General features: G+C 45.8%; 1 protein-coding gene across 1 annotated transcript in view; it reads left to right on the forward strand.

Moving 5' to 3' along the window:
* The window catches only part of LOC115821440 (serine/threonine-protein kinase WNK2), a 64,132-nt gene that overhangs the window by 32,102 nt on the left and 15,143 nt on the right, over nucleotides 1–16,887 (forward strand). The window contains exons 6-15 of the mRNA XM_030785266.1: nucleotides 1,912–2,000; nucleotides 5,391–5,610; nucleotides 7,406–7,661; nucleotides 7,845–7,951; nucleotides 8,397–9,170; nucleotides 9,824–10,708; nucleotides 13,301–13,768; nucleotides 14,204–14,241; nucleotides 15,419–15,578; nucleotides 15,821–15,937. Of these exons, the coding sequence (XP_030641126.1) occupies nucleotides 1,912–2,000; nucleotides 5,391–5,610; nucleotides 7,406–7,661; nucleotides 7,845–7,951; nucleotides 8,397–9,170; nucleotides 9,824–10,708; nucleotides 13,301–13,768; nucleotides 14,204–14,241; nucleotides 15,419–15,578; nucleotides 15,821–15,937 (3,114 nt within the window). The remainder of the gene's footprint in view (nucleotides 1–1,911; nucleotides 2,001–5,390; nucleotides 5,611–7,405; nucleotides 7,662–7,844; nucleotides 7,952–8,396; nucleotides 9,171–9,823; nucleotides 10,709–13,300; nucleotides 13,769–14,203; nucleotides 14,242–15,418; nucleotides 15,579–15,820; nucleotides 15,938–16,887) is intronic.

Genomic DNA, 16,887 nt, shown 5'->3' on the forward strand with positions numbered 1-16,887 from the left:
CATATAGATTTCACAAGAGAGATTAAACAGATCTGTTATAGACCAATCCATAAGAGAATACTCCGGCATCTCAGGCAATGAATCTAATCAATTGAGCTTCCGTCAGTGTGAGTATACATCTCAATTTCACTTAAATGCTGCAGTCCATCTGCAAAGAGTCCCATGGAGGGCAGTTTGGCTCTGGCGTTAGGCCAGTATAACTGTAGCAGAGTATCTCCACTGACAGCAGACTACCTGTCACTGAACCTCACTGCCATTCACTAAACCTGTTACAGTTCATACTTACATAAGGCGCCACCACAGGGACGGACAGCTGTGGACTTTCACTTACACCTCTAATTTGTGTGTGTGTGTCTGTGTGTCTGTGTGAGATGGACAGCCGAGAGTGAGTCTGTGTGTATGTATAAGCTGTTGAATAATTGAGCCTTATTCAGGCTTAGAGAGTGTGTAATACAGTGGGTATTGCTAGGTCAGCACCACTGTAATCCGTCAGTCGTCACTTTCCATTTTACACACACACACACACACACACACACACACACTGGTTATTCAGTTCATTCAGTAGTATTATGATCATGTATTAATTATCGATAGAAAAGTGAAGAAATCTGTCTGTTCTACACAAAATGTAAACCTGTTCCATTGTGTACAAATTAAATGTATCAAAAGAGGTAAAGAAAACTGCAGGTTTACTGAAACACATTTAACAGAAATGTGTATAAAACATGAAAATGACAAATCTCATAAGAACATCTTAGTACTCCACCACTCTGTACAGACGTGTTTGGCTGTGGTCTGTTCTCTGGTGTGTGTGTGTGTGTATGTGTATGTGTGTGTGTGTGTGTGTGTGTGTTGTTGCTGGACAGTGATAGGATAGGTGTTTTTTTTTTGACACAGCAGTTCATTAAAAGAATCTCCTGCTTTCTGAGCCTGCTTTGCTAAACCAACTGCTCTACCCCTTCTCTCTCTCTCTCTCTCCCTCTCTCCCTCATCCTGCCTATCATTCTCATTCTTTTTCTTTGTGTTTCTCATTCTTTTTCTCTAACTTTGGCTACTGTCAATGGTTTTTTCTTTTGTTTTTCTGAACCTCTCCCTTTCTCCATCTCTCTGTCTCTGTCTATCTCTGTCTGTCTCTCTGTCTGTCTCTCTCTCACTCTCTTTCTTTCACATGTGCCCACTGCCCAGTTCTCTCTGAGTGCTGTATACCTAACAAAGCAGATACTGTACTATTTCTAGCATCCTGTTTCCTCCAAAGGGAGTGATTGTTTTGTTTTGTACTGAAGCAGAGAGAGATAAGCACAGGACTCATTTGATCTTGTGGGCTGTAGATAAAGTGGGGTATGAAGTCTCTTCCACACACACACACACACACAAACAGAAACAAACATTAGAATGGCCAGTGTTTGAAGATGTAAGGGATTCTCTGGGCTGAACAGAGAAACATTTCCAGTACACAGCAGTGGAGTCTCTAATGAGATTTCTCATGTGAGTTGAAGTGATGTGGTTTCTGTGTTTCTGCTTTGGTCGTCTGTAATGTGCTCTACAAACTGTAAGTGACTTATTGAATCATGCCATTTTAACTGGAAAAAATAATGATTTACAGTGGAACCATTTTTGTATGACATTTGTGGTTGTTTTCCTAACGCTGGACGACGGATTTTCCCAAACAAAAATGCCTCTTCAGTGACCCTAACCCTATCCTGGTGTGTCTGGGCGCTCTTACACTGAGCCTTAACTCTGTCTGCGGTGGGTCAAAGGCTTTTCCCTAACGCACTGTTTATAAGACCGCCCAGGTGGAGTTTATGGGTTTCACAGCAAACCAAGGACACACAAAACAAAGCAGTGAGTCCTAAAAAAAAAATCTTTTTGTTTTTTCTTCTCTCCCACTCCCTCTCTCTGTCCTTCTCTCAGGGGGTGAAGCCTGCCAGCTATAACAAGGTCACGGATCCGGAGGTGAAGGAGATCATAGGCGAGTGTATCTGCCAGAACAAGGAGGAGCGGTGAGTGCCATGGGAGCTCTGATGATTGATACTCGCTTACCTGATTGTGCCAGCTGTCCGTCATCAATCTGCCCCGCCTACCCGGCTGCTGATGGGTCCCACTCGGCGGCACTCAGTGTCCAGCTCCTTTTCTGCTGCCTACACCCCACTTTCTGCTTACATAATAAGACCAGAACAAAGACAGGACAAACTCTCCTACCCTGTCATTTTATCAGCTATTATTATTATTGTTATTGTTGTTGTTCCTGTTCATTCTGTTCCAGCTCTCTGTGTCCTTGTCCTGGATAACTAGAAACAGATCAGAAGACTGGGTCACAATGATGAACGAATGATTCTCTCTCTCTCTCTCTCCCCCTCTCCATCCATCCCTGCTGTTTTTGTGTGTGTGTGTGTGTGTGTGTATGTGTGTGTGTGGGGGCGCATGCTGGTACAACGGATAAAAGAGATTGCTAATACTCGGCTGCAGGACAGACTTTGTATGTCTGGGTTGCCATGATGATGTAACAGAAAGGCTGAACGAAAGAGAGAGACTGAATCTCTTTCTCTGGAGAAAACAGATGTCTCACAATCTATCCAAACTGAGGAATGACTGAATGAATCTATATGAAAGACAGGTTATATTCATTCAGTGCTGACCTGCCCCCAACACTAAAACAGTTTCATCCATACATGAATTAGCTACAGTAAAACCTTTTACTGAACTTTCAACCCTTTTGGTAGGAGCAGATCATCACAGCTTTTCATTTGGATCAAATGCTTGTGTGTATGAATATTTGTCTGGTTTTATTTTGACTGTCATACTATGCACCATGACAGTACACAGCTGTTGGTTGTTTGACCTTCAGTCAGGTGTCTGAAGGTCACCTGTGAGGTTACCTGCTATCCAGCCGTAACTGTGCACACATTGTTCTCACTGCAGCAGTTAAACTCAACTCATGTTAAACTGGAATACAACTACACAGCAGTGGTTTTGATCATCAGTGACCATGCCCATCATTACATATTTACACAATTCCACAGTATTTAGCCATTATAAGCAACAGGAACAGCAGTCAACCATACATAGTGATGGATTCATTGGAGGCACATTGTTAACATTCTCAGAACATAGACGGGCAAGTTGCCAAGGGGTGTAGTTCAGTGAATAGATCCGGTCTACAGCTGGACCAAGGCAATTCAATGGAGACTTTAGACCTATTCTATCTTAGCATGTTAACTGTGACTGTTACAAATGACATGAAGAACTGTAATGTGAGAGTGACACTCAACACATCCCAGTAGATCTGAATTGAGCTGTTTTCTTTTGATAAAGTAGGTGAGTAGTGAAGAGTGGAGATTGTCAGGGATTCAGGTTAAGGTGCCATGGTAACAGTAATGTCTGATTGTTGTAGACGTGGTAACGGTAATGTCTGATTGCCGTTGTAGACTTGAGGAAGAGTGAAATTGCCGTGAAGGTGGACATGGGGCCCCCGGCTCCTTAACTTTATGTCTGTATCTGTGTGGAGAGGGAAACAACTGCAGTGCAGTTGCCAAAACACCCTCTCCTGTTTGACATTGGGGAACTCCTCTTAAAGGCTGCTGGGGTCAGGGAGCTCCTCTTAAAGGCTGCTGGGGTCAGGGAGCTCCTCTTAAAGGCTGCTGGGGTCAGGGAGCTCCTCTTAAAGGCTGCTGGGGTCAGCGAGCTCCTCTTTGAGGCCACTGGGATCAAGGAATTCCTCTTTAAGGCTCCTGGGGTCAGAGAACTCCTCTTAAAGGCCACTGGGGTCAGGGAAGTCCTCTTTAAGGCTCTTGTGGTCAGGGAAGTCCTCTTTAAGGCTCTTGGGGTCAGGGAAGTCCTCTTTAAGGCTCTTGGGGTCAGGGAAGTCCTCTTTAAGGCTCTTGGGGTCAGGGAAGTCCTCTTTAAGGCTCTTGGGGTCAGGGACCTCCTCTTAAAGGCCACTAGGGTCAGGGAACTCCTCTTAAAGGCTCCTGTGGTCAGGCTGGTTGATCACAGCCTGTGGTTATATGCTCCTGTGTGTGTCCACAGACCCTACAGAGTTTGACAGCCGAGTGCTGTCCGTGGTGCTGATCTTCCTCTTTCACTGTCACCTGTCAAACCTGCGGGGTGTCAGTGACGTCTGATTAGTGTAGTATTGTTTGGTGTCACTGTCACAGAGTGCCTGTTCCTCCCCACAGCGCTGATCCACAGGAGGCTTCCACAGACACGACCAAACAGTGTGGAGGTGGGAAAAGGATGTCATTACAGCCATCTGCTTTAATGGATCTATGACCAAAGCAAACTGCCAACCAATCAGGTGGTAGCTCATCTGTAGGACTGTCCATTCAATGGCCACAGGCTCTAACAGCTTCAGGCCAATGAAAATTATCATGAGCTGCTTTCCATGTCAGCCCACAGCTTGAAGCAGCTGTTTCAGGCTGAACTGTCATTCAGGCATCTGAAATCAGTGTAGAACAGAGGATGCTGCAGGGTTTTGCATATACCTCTGCAGGGTTTGCCCAGGGGCAGTGGGGTTCCTCAGGGACTTCCAGTGGTGTCACCCCTCCTCAGGGCTGTCATAGTGGAGGGGCGGCGCTTGGCAGAGACCCTGGTGGATGGTGACTCTGAAGGACGCATGGATTTCATGTTGATTCAGTGTCAGAGGTTTGCTCCTGAGCATCGCCATGTTAGAAGTGTGTCTTGTATGGGTATCTCTGGTATGACACTGGTCTCCAGTTGTTCGCTGGTCACTGGTTGCTTTAGGTGGTAGATGAAGAGTGAGGAAATGCAGTATGAGGAGTTTGAGCCGTGGGTCTGGTCTGGTGCTGGTTCTCCTTCTAGATGAGCTAGAGACTTCCTCAGCTGACAGGGCAGTTATGGGTTTCGTGGAAACCTGGATTAAACACATGGCATCCCTGTTTGTGATGAAAGAGAGTGGACATGGTGCTGTCGTCAGAACACTCTCTTTGTTTCTGATCTCATTGGTCAGTGCTCTGGTCTGGGCTCCTGGCTTTTTCCCAGCAGTCCCAGTGTGATTTGACAGACAGTCAGTCAGTCTCAGTGCCCCTGACTGTCCTGTTTGATGGCTGTGTGTCAAACTCCTGGAGTGGTGACGACAGCCGATCAGCACAGCACACTGCAGCAACACGTGGTACATAATAAGTTAGAGGTATTTTTACTGTAGTTATTATAGTTTAGTGTGGACCTTTAAGTGTTGGGTGACTAAACTGTGACAACACTTCTGCTATGTCTTATCGGTTTAAAATTCAACTTCTGCATTTCCAGTCATGCTAGACTAATCTGAACCAGTCAAAGCATGTGTGGAAAACATTTCTTTTCCTCATATCTGAAGTCACCAGCCTTTGGTTCGGGCTTGTGCTGTCAGCTGATGGTTATCTCTGCCTGCTCCACAGGTACTCCATAAAGGACCTGCTGAATCACGCCTTCTTTGCTGAGGATACGGGTGTGAGGGTGGAGCTGGCGGAGGAAGACGATGGACGGAAGACCTCCATCGCCTTGAAACTGTGGGTGGAGGACCCGCGACGTCTTAAAGGCAAATACAAAGATGGAGGAGCCATTGAGTTCACCTTTGACCTGGAGAAGGAGGTGCCTGAAGGAGTGGCCCAGGAGATGGTTAGTATTGAATTTTATTTTATTTTTTCAAATACATTTATCGCTAGTTGTTACTTTGTTTCTTTATTTTTCAATTTTCATCTTTTTGGGAATATTCAAACCATTAATCTAGATGGTGAACCTGTTGTTTAGCTAGGGCGGTGTGCCAGATTGCAGGATGTTGCTGAGGGAACAGAGAGTAAGAGCATGTGACATGAATTCGCCCCGTCTTTCCTTAACAGTCTGTTTTCTCATACTGCATCTGACCTGAATCATTTTTCTGTTTTCATTTTCTGATTTTCTTTTTTTCTGTTTTGTTCCCTGTGTACCGATAAGGCATTCCAAGATCACATTTCTTTGTTCTGTCCCAGTGTGTTTCTGTGTGTGTGTTTAAGAGCGAGAGAGAGAAAGTGAGTCAGATTTTTTGTTCATAATTTTCTGTACAGATGTGACAGATGTGTATGTACAAATGACAGTGTGGAATTCTGGATAATAGATGAAAAATGCCTGAAAGGGAGGACAGCCGGAAGTAACTGTATAAGTGTGTGTTTGTGTATGTGTGTATTTGCGTGCGTGTTTGTTTATGTGTTTGTGTTTCTGTGTGGGTGTGTGTGTATTTGCGTGTGTTTGTATGTGTTTACTCCTTGCTAGATTTTATATCTCTTCTTAGTGAGTGCTCTGGTTTGAATCCAGATCTGTAATCAAATTAGCCTGTTCTATGTGAATCCTCCAGAGATGATACACACACACACAGGCACTCTCTCTCACACACACACAAACGCACATACTCACAGACACTTACACAGAGCAAGAAAATGACATAATTTTGATTGCATCTTCTTGATTTCTCAAATTAACATGGTGTGTTCACTGAGTAGAATTCTAGTGCGTGTATGTGTGTGCGCGTGTGTTTGTGTGTGTGTGTGTGTGTCTATGTGTGCGTGTTCATGTGTATATTTACGTATGGCTTGTGGCTTCGTGCGTGGTCACTCTGGGATAAGATTCATTTGAAACAGAGGACAAGGAGCAGTGACCTACTTCACTCTCTGGCTGTCCCTGCATTTCCTCTCTGGAGATCCATCCAGAACTCCAGGCTCTTTGGCCCATTGTCACCCCACTCAGCCTTCCCTTCATGTCTGTGCAGTAATTAAGGAACACAGACGAGCTGTGAAAGGCTTTGTCACATTATCCTAATGATTATTATGCTGTGGGTTTTTTGTGTATTATTATTTTTAATCTTACGAAATCATTTCAATCAGTAACCAGTTGGGGGCATCATGGGAAATGTAGTCATGTTCCTCTCCAGCCTCAGCCCAGTGGTGAATTTTTGCGTGCCATGCTCGTTTGGCCATCATTAGGTATTGTCATCTGCTCACAGGCAGGATCTGAACGTATAGATCAAAGCCATTTTAAGTTTCTCAATTCATGCTATTCACACCTACTGCCACTGGTGCTGCTGCTGTTACTGTAAGTAAGTGTGTCTGTGTTTGTGTGTGTGTCTTACAAGGCTCTCTTGCTTTGATGTCTGTCTGTGTGTGTGTGTGTGTGTGTGTGCGTGTGTCCGTTTTATCTCTCTGTGACTTTCATCAGTGGTGAGTTGCATTCCTCTCTCATTAAGAATGTTTTTCATCTCTACAGTGTTCCACCAAAGCTGTCAGCCGACTCTGCCTCTCTGTTTCTTAAAATAGTTCCCGCATTTATTCCCCAGCTTGCTTTTGTGCTCCTCTCCCCGTCTCCTCTCTAAAAATACACGTTTTCATCCCTCTTGCGCTTTCTCTCTCTCTCTCTCTCTCGCTCTGTCTCTCTCTCTCTGCAGGTGGAGTCAGGATTTTTCCATGAGAGTGATGCAAAGATAGTGGGGAAGTCTATAAGAGACAGAGTGGCACTGATTAAGTGGCGCAGGGAGAGGATAGCATCAGCGGGTGGGCAGGGTGGCAGTGACACGTGTGCCCAGGTGCCCGTGCCCGTGGCCACTCTGTGTGAGCCGCCCACTCCAGCCGAACCTGAGGAACCTGAGGCTGACCAGCATGCCCACCTGAGCCACCTGACCACCAGTGCAACCTCCGCTACCTGTGAGAGACTCTGTGTGTGTGTGTGTGTGCGCGTGTAATATTATCATGAACCTCAGATGAGCATTAACACTCACACATATACTGATGAGTGTCCATTTGCATGTCTATGTGAGTTGTATGTATGAGGTCTCACGTGGTTATTTGTGTGAATGACCTCTCATTTCACATCTCTTCTCTCTCTAGCTGACAGTGGCATTGGTTTGACTGTGTACTCAGACTCACACAGCAGTAGTCTGCACAATGTCATCTACCAGCCTCTACAGGAGCCTGTCTCCATGGCAACCCAGCAGGTCTGCCCACCCCCGCCTCACACACACTCTCACACACACACACACACACACACACACATTTACATGTAACACTAACATGTGACACCCATGAATATACATGCCTCCTGCGAAGTGCATAATTTATATTCACATCTTCACTCATCTTCTCACTGAGACACACGCACGCACCCCACACATACAGACACACGCACGCACACGCATGCACACGCATGCACACACGCATGCACACACACATGCACACACACAGTGCACACATTTCATACTGTTCCTCTGTCTCTGGGACAGTGCTGTTAAACATATATTCTTTTTCATTACATTGGCCCCATTCCATCCATCAGGCCTTCATTTTCACAGTTTCCATTTTTGTCCCTTCATATGTTGCGCGTGTGTGTGTGTGTCTGTTCCCGCTGTGTGTGAATCATCTACACTGTTTGTGTTTCAATAGCATCATGCCAATGGCTTATTTTTGAGGCCAGTTGACTACCAAAGGGAGGCGGGGTTTAATACAGGTGGTCGTCGTGGAAGCACCTCTGTGATTGACATGCTCAGAGACCAGACAAATCTTCACGCCTTCCTTCGCCCCAGCAGCCCTGTGTCTCCCAACTCACCCCAGTCAGAATCTCCAAGAGTGGAGGGAGGGGGCACCTCGCCCACGCGGAGTTTTCTGTTGAGTGTCCCTCTGTCGCCACTGGAGGGTCGTCGTCATAGTGATTCACTCGTGCTAGAATCCTCCGATACAGACAGGGAGGACACAATACCAGTTGAAGCTCTTGGACGCCGTCACTCTCTTCTAAGCCCCACCCATCACAGGCCACGTCCCTTGTGCAAGGCCTGCCTTTCACTGCTGCTACTGAGGTCACTAACTGAAGCTCCTCCCCTCTCTCATCTTCCCCTCCCACCGCACTGTGGGTGTACTGTCACACCTCCCTCTCTGATTGGCCAGTCATCAGTAGGTGGTGGACACAAGTGTACACTTGGCGACAGCTCTGACCTATCAGAGCTCAACAAATCGCTGCAAAACATCATTGGCCACAAACACACGCCTCCCCCTGCCTTCCTCAGGGCACCGTCAAACCTACCTGAGGGGGGGTGTTACCGGCCAGCCCGTAGCCATGGTGACATGAGGGAGATGGAAGAAGCCCTGGGCAATGAGATGTTTAAGCCCTCCCCACTGCGCAGGGCGAGTGTGTGTGTGAGTGAACACACACTCTGTAACAGGGTACGTCAGCACACCGATGCGTGGGCCTCAGGTCTGTAAAGGGCTTGACTACGGAAGGCAGCTACTCCTGCTTTAGAGGATTCATTCTTTCTGTCGCTCTTATCTGGTCTGGAAACTTCCTGTCTGCCACACCGTTGCCTTCTCCCCCCGCAGTGTGTTTTTTTTTTTAGTCCTTGCACAGTTTGGTTTTGTCTCTGGGCACCAGTCTGATTAACATGAAACCTAAAAATCTAACCGCTCTGAGCAAACTGCTTCTCTCACTGCCTCCAAACCACACTGAGAATTTTCTCAGAAAACACACGCTTTTGCCTTGGATCAATGCAGTTGGATTAAGCTTTAAGATTCCTTATGAAGTAAGCTGTTCCTTTCCCTCCTTCCTCAAACCCACTAACACTAGACTGCCTGTCTTACCCCCTGTCTGCTAAAAGCATCACTCCATCATTTACCAGCCATCACTCATCTGCCATCAATTAATTCAGTCTGTGTGAGAGCACAGGCATTCTATTAATCCAGTCTTTCTGCTTTTTGTTGGTTAAGGTCTATTGTTCTAAGTTTCATTTTGACTCTCAATATGAAATATGAAACCACTCACATGGTGTAAAATGGAGAATGTGTTTGTGTTTGTAATATTGCTCTCTCTCTCTGTCCTCTAGTCTAATACGGTGGGTCTTCAGAGCCAGCCGGCGTCTGCGGTTGGGCTGCAGCAGATGTACCAGCCGGCCCAGAGCTACCCAACTGCAGCTGCTCCCTTACAGCTTGGCTCCAACTACGCGGCCGCAGCATCTACCCAGCAGAGCCACCCATCTGCGCCGCCTCTGAGTCAGCCTGCTAACTCACAGCAGCAGGCAGTACCTGCGTCCAGCTTCTCCAGTACACCTGCGGGTGTGCCGCCTGCACTGACTGTGCAGAGTTATCCCCTTGTGCAGCCGACCCAGACGTTCTCCACTTCTGTAGCCGTGTCTGCACAACAGCTCGCTCCAGTAAACGGCTTGACTTCTGTTCCTGTGCAGCAGACTGGAACTGTTCCCAATTACCCGTCTGCCTCTGCCCCGGCTGCACAGCGCACCGCGTCTACGCAGCCGGGCACAGCTGTGCCAGACTATTCAGCAGCAGCTGCGAGTGTGCAAAGCCTGCCTGCATCACAGAGCAGTGCGTCACCTGCTCTTGAGCAGCATGTGGCAGCCACGCTGAGTTATCCTACAGAAAACACTCAAGCTCAGGCCAACACACAGCACTTTCCAGCCGCCAGCATACAGACAGAGACTGCAGCAGCCATGCCGCTGATTACACAGGTAACCCCCCAGCCAGCTGCACACCAGATTGCAGCTGCAGCCGCAGACACGGCTGGCCCAGGTTTGACGTCTGCCTCTGTGACTGTGCAGCAGGCAGCACATGCACAAAGCGTTGTTCCTCTGTCTGAATCAGCTGCAGGCCTGTCGGCAAGTACGTCAGACTTCCCAGCTGTGCAGCGGACTGGGCTGCCCGGAACCAGCCCCATGTACCCTAGTCAGGCAGCCGGGACCATGTCTGTCCCACAGGTGAGTGTCTCTCCCTCACACTGTCACGCTGTATTACTGCCTCAGAAGACTCAGAATCGAGGAGCCTGATGACTGATATTTGGAGGTGGCATTCATTTGCCTTAAATATGAAAACCTTAGTGTCAAAATTTACCACAAAGGAATCTCCAGCACAAATGTAGCATTAAATAAACATATATTTAATTAAATGCTTCACTGAACGTTTGAACGCTATATTAAAGGGCACGGAGCTCCCGGGAGTTACAAAAATTGTCGGCAAGCATGTTGACTTTACACTCTGTCCTAAAGTGTCATTGGCCAGTGGAAGGGCTGATGCTTCAGGGAGCAGTTTATTCATACAGTGGTGTGTCACATAGCAGCCCACCATCTCCCCTGAAGCCCTTAGGAAACAAAGCCTCCCTTGAGGCTATAATCACTCTGACAGGGCTCTTTAAATCTCCATTTACAAGTCATGACTTGATTTGTTCCTGGAAAGCAAAATTAGCCAAGAATGCTTGATGGAACAATACTTACATAAGAGTCATAACCTTGACTTTACCCTTGACTAAAAACGTAACTCAGTGATTCTTAGAATAGCTTTTATTTTACGTCTTTGGAGGAGTGTGTGGGTGTGTTTTACTGAACAGTGACCTTGACTATAAATATATATATTTTAATGACTTTCAGAATAGACATTATTGTATGTCTGTTTTGGGGAGTGTGTGTGTGTTTCTGTATTATGGTCTAACCTCACTCACATCCTGATCAGGAAATGAGATGGAAGTTATTCTTATTGGGGTCAATAAGAGGAAAGGGAGTTTATAACATAAACCATATCTGCCTTCCTCTGCTCCTCCCCCCTGCTCCTCTCTCTCTCCTTCCTTCTCTCCCTTTATTGGGAAATGTCTCTCATCCCCTTTTTTGATTTCATTTGTTTCTCTCAGAGCTTGCTGCTTGTCCCCTGGTCATCATCTAGCAGTGTTTTAAAGCAACCCCCCCCCCCCCACCCTCTCTCCCTCTCACACACACACACACACACACACACTCACTCTCTCTAGCCATTGGACCAAACCGCTGCCACTCAGCAGCAGCAGGCCGTGTGCAGTTCCCATTCACCACTCCACTTCACTCAGGTAACCAGTGGCCCTGTGTCAAATCCACCAACAAATGACCTGCATATGGTTATCAGTCTACTCCATTTGCATTCCCTATTTTAACTAATATGTCAAAGTCACATTACCTGCAGGAAATCTTTTTATTAGCCCCTGAAACAGAAAGGGAAGATATGCATGCTTAGCTGTGACAATAGACATAGTATCTTTTGTATATTAAGGATATTTCTATGCACCGTACATACTATGTACAGTACATAGCTCTATCCATAGTTTCTGTTCTGCACTGAATGTAGCAGCACCCAGTGTTTCTCAGACGTCTCCTTTGATTCCTCTGTCTCTATATTATTGAATTCTATTCTATCCTTCTTTCTTCTCTTTTTCTTTTCTCCCTGTCTGTAGTTTTCCTCTCAAAACTCGATCCACTCTGTGGGGACTCCTCTTCCTTCTTTCCCTTCCTCTGTGCCATCATCCCTCGCTCCAGCATATCCCTCCTCTGTCCCCACTCCTCCTGTCATCTCTCCACGACCCTCTGCACAGACACAGGGTGCTGTGCCAAGTCATTACCCACCTCTGCCCGCCACTGACATTATTCCCACACAGTGCACTGCCATATCCTATTCAGCTTCTCCTGTCAAAACTACAATGACCACAGTGCACCAGTACCAGCAGTGCCACCCTGTTGCCCAGCAACAGAGTGCAAACTCTGTGTCTTTGCCGCCCCATCATATCCACACACAGGCCATGCCCATAATCCAGCAAACCTTATCCTCAAACACTGACTCTACCTCCATTTACATGAGGGCTCCTGCAGTCTCTCTTGCACCTCCTCAGGTGAATCAGTCTTCAGATGCATGTTTTTTTTTGTTTTCATACTTCTTGCATATGCATCTTGTGATGTTTTAGACTGCGGATATAAACGAGGCAGAATTTTGGCTCCCAATTCATGCAAGGGCAGATTTTAAGGTCCTCTTATTAACACATAAAATTTTACATGGGCTTGCGCCTTCCTACCTGTCTGCCTTAATTACACCCTATAACCCACCTCGCACCCTGCGCTCTCAAGATTCTGGATTTTTAGTCATTCCAAGAGTTCAAAAGAAGTCCGCTGGCAACCGAGCCTTTTCCTACCGCTCTCCCTTCCTTTGGAATGGTTTACCTAAAGAAGTTAGAGAAGCAAACTCTCTCAATTCCTTTAAAGAGTAAATAAGTTTATCAGTAATGGGAACAGAATGATCAGGTGCTCTGTAGTGTTCAGTTAAGAACAACTAAGAGCAGCAGTGTGGGGCTGGGTTTCAGATACACAGCAACCAGACCCTAAAACATTGTGTGTCTGTGTGTGTTTAAGAGCGAAAGAGAGGTGGTGAGTAATTTTCTCTGTTGATAATTTTATGTACAGATGTGACAGATGTGTGTGTACAAATGACAGTGCAGAATTCTAGATATCAACTGCAAAATGTCTGAAAGGGGTCACAACAATATGGTATTCTGTTCTATTCAGGGAGTTTCTAACGTGCAGACCCAAAGTCTGGTTCTTGGTGTGAGCACAGGTCTGGTCAGCTCCACCCCAGACGTGGCTCTAGTCCACTGCCCCCAGTCTACAGTCATCTCCGTCCAAACCATCACCAGTACAACCCAAAGCAGCATACCGGACCCTTCGACCCAAACACAAACCTCACCTTCGCCACAGCCTTCGGTTCTGGTCCCATCAGCAGCAACCATGGTCCACGACCCGTCCTTGAGAAAAGTTCCAGACTCAGTTAGTGTGCCGGTCCAGGTGGATCCGAACCAGAACCAGAACCTGAGCCAGGACCAAACCACAGCCTCCGTGCCCACAGCTTCTCACGCAGGGGCTAGTGGAAGTGCCAGCGCTAGCATGAGTCAGCAGACCCCAGTGAGTGGCACTGTGACACAGCCCTGCAGCAGTGTGACTGGACCGAGCCTTCCACCCCCTGATACATATGCAGAGGTGACATTTGCATGTTCATGCTCTTCTTCCAGTCAGAGTTTGTGTACAGCAAAGTGGACTATCATAATTAATATCATAATTAATCAACTGTTTAAAGCAGTCAGAACAACGTGGGCCCAAATCTGAAATTTGCTCTAAGTAAGAAAACAAAGAACTTTCTCATGAATTCCTTCAGCTATATAAATCTTTCAGTGGAAATCAGGTATTTTGAGTAATAAACTTACTTGGTACTTGGTGTTTTTTTGTTGTTGGGTTTTTTTTTTTCAGAAGACAGCTTGCTTCTAAAGTAATGAAATGTTTTTTTTTATTGCTTGAGATAACAGGGTGTAACTGGAAAATGGTCTATAAATAGGTAAAACTGGTCATGCACACGATCCCACACAAATCTCCTGTTAACCCTTTGTTCTCTGTGTCTCTGTTTTGTCACGGACTTAGGACTCTGCTCCAGATAAACAGACAACAGCTTATGACAGGTAGGAGCTATTCCCCGAATGTCACTATCTTATTGCTACATCTCTCTCTCTCTCTATTACTTCATCTCTCTATCTCACCCCCCCTGTCTGTTTTTCACTGACGCCTACACTCTGGCTCTCTCCTTATTCCTCCACCTCATCTCTCTCTCTCTCTCTCTCTCTCTCTTTCTCTCTCTCTTTATATATATATATCTACTGCTTTCTTTCTCCCTCCCTCACTTTTTCCTGTCTTCACACTTTTATATTGGGAAATCTCTGGTTCTGTGGAAGAGGTGTGTGTGCGCATGCATGTGTGTCTGCGTGTGCCTGTTAACATGACTGTGTATGAAAAGCAGCAATTGCACTACTGGTTAGTAGAAACAAACACACTCATAATGCATTTGAAAGCCTGACTTTGCCTTTCAAAATTAAGCTTACAAATTCTGAGACAACACACGCACACACACACACACAAACAGCACATGTGCATTTGTAACATGAGAACAAATTAGTATAAAGTGTAACACAGGGAGTGTATTGGCTTGGAAACTGGCTGTTTTTGAGTGTCATTTCCTGTTCCATGTTGAGATCTGGACATGTTTTAGTCAATAGCTATGTTTACATGGACCCTAATATTCCACTAATAATCAGAATAATAGCCCAATCAGAATAAAAATGCCTTATGTAACAATTTCATTCGGAAGAGACTGACCCAATCTGGCCCGATAGGAAGGAATTTTCAATCGAATAGAGAGGTGTGGTATAAACCTCGGATAATCCATTCAATGGGAAAATATTAGCGTCTAATAACCATGTAAACGTTTAATCTGATCGTTTCTTTCATATTTCTTCAACCCAATTGAAATCATTCTGATTGGAGATTCCAATGTAACTGTTTACATGGACGCTAAATGAAGTGATCCTGAATAAAGTGATCTTATTGGATCACTTTATTCAACGTCCATGTAAACAGCTAAATTGGAATCTCTAATCGGAATGATTTCAGTCGGATTGAAGAAATATTGTCCAAGTGACCGCAGCTAGTGTCTGTAATGTTAATGATTGTGATGAAGGGTGTGAACTGCTTTTGCTGGTTTTTTCAAAGGATCAGTGACCATAGATACAGAAATAAAGCGTATTGTTTTCCTCCCGCTTTCTCTTTCTCTCTCTCTCTTCTCTCTGTCTATCTGGGCTACAGTGTTAACTCTGATGCTACATCTGGTAAAGAGATGAGTGATGGAAACGAGGGAACACACGGAGGGAGGAGTGAGTCCAGGGTCAGGAAGCACCACCGCAAGTCCTCACGCACACGCTCACGTCAGGAGAAGACCAGCAAACCCAAACTGAGCATGCTCAATGTGAGTCTACACAATCCCCAACTGAGCGTGCTCAGTGTGAGTCTAAACAATTCCGAAACTGAGCATGCTCAGTGTGAGTCTTGAAAATCCAAACTGTCCAAGTCTGGACAAATCCATGTGAGCCCTTAACTTTATTTAGGTCTTAAAAGACATTGTTCTCTATATGGTGAAGGCAGCGTGACTTGTCGCAAAAGCCCTTCTCTCGAAATCTTGCTAACCCCACCTGTCTCTCTCTGCTATAGGTGAGTAATACAGGAGATAAGATGGTGGAGTGTCAGTTGGAGACTCACAATCATAAGATGGTGACCTTCAAATTTGACCTGGATGGAGATGCACCAGAGGAGATCGCTACCTACATGGTGAGGTCATCACTTCACCCCTTGACACCTATCTGTCTTATGAGTCTAGAGACTGTCTTTCTCTCTCTGTGTATACTTTCTTTACGGTTTTGTCCCTTTAACATTTCCACACTGTTTTCTCTTGCTCTCAGATCATCCTGTCCATTAAATGATGCAGTTTGTCACATTTCAGTATTGTCAAATTGTGTATAAACTATGAGTCATCAGAGTGCAACAAGTCCCTCACATGTCCAGTACAAACCATGCCATGCAAAAAATCTTCTCTAATTCTCTCTAACCGAACCGCATCATGCAAATCCCAGATAATCTTGACTCAGCTGGATTAGACACAGCAGTTTGTCTCTCTCTCTCTCTCATATCAAGAACACTCTCATATTTTAACATTCCTGATTCTCATCTCTCTCTCTCTCTCTCTCTCTCTCTCTCTCTCTCTCTCTCTCTCTCTCTCTCTCTCTCTGTGTTTGAGTGATGTTTTTGTTTCTTAGTCTGCGCCTCTCTCTCTCACCCCCTCCCTCCCTCCCGCCCTCATAGCCGAGCTGTGTAGGTGGTTCTGTTATTGAAGGAATGAAAACAGTAAAAACAGGTCACAGGGCAATCAGAGTAAGACAGTCAAGATGATATCAAATCAACACAGCATGAAGTGAATGAGTGTAAGCTGTATGAATACTGAACAGATTAATGCAGAGTAAGCCTTCATGATCACGGGCGTGTAGAAGCAACAATCAGAACGGTGACAAGAAATCTCTCTGAAAGTTTGATACGGTTTGATTTACAGTCCAAGTGTCTCAGTGGCCTTGATTTATCGAGTACTAAGGGGATGCATTTATCAGAAGAGCCAAACATGTAACTCTTCACTGCCGTTGTACTCTACAGCTGCATGATGGGGATGTGTGTGTGTGTGTGTGTGTGTGTGTGTTTAAAGTTATTAGTATCCACAGTGGATGTGTGTG

The sequence above is a fragment of the Chanos chanos genome, chromosome 9, assembly GCF_902362185.1.
Source record: "Chanos chanos chromosome 9, fChaCha1.1, whole genome shotgun sequence".
Taxonomy (NCBI): Eukaryota; Metazoa; Chordata; class Actinopteri; order Gonorynchiformes; family Chanidae; genus Chanos; species Chanos chanos.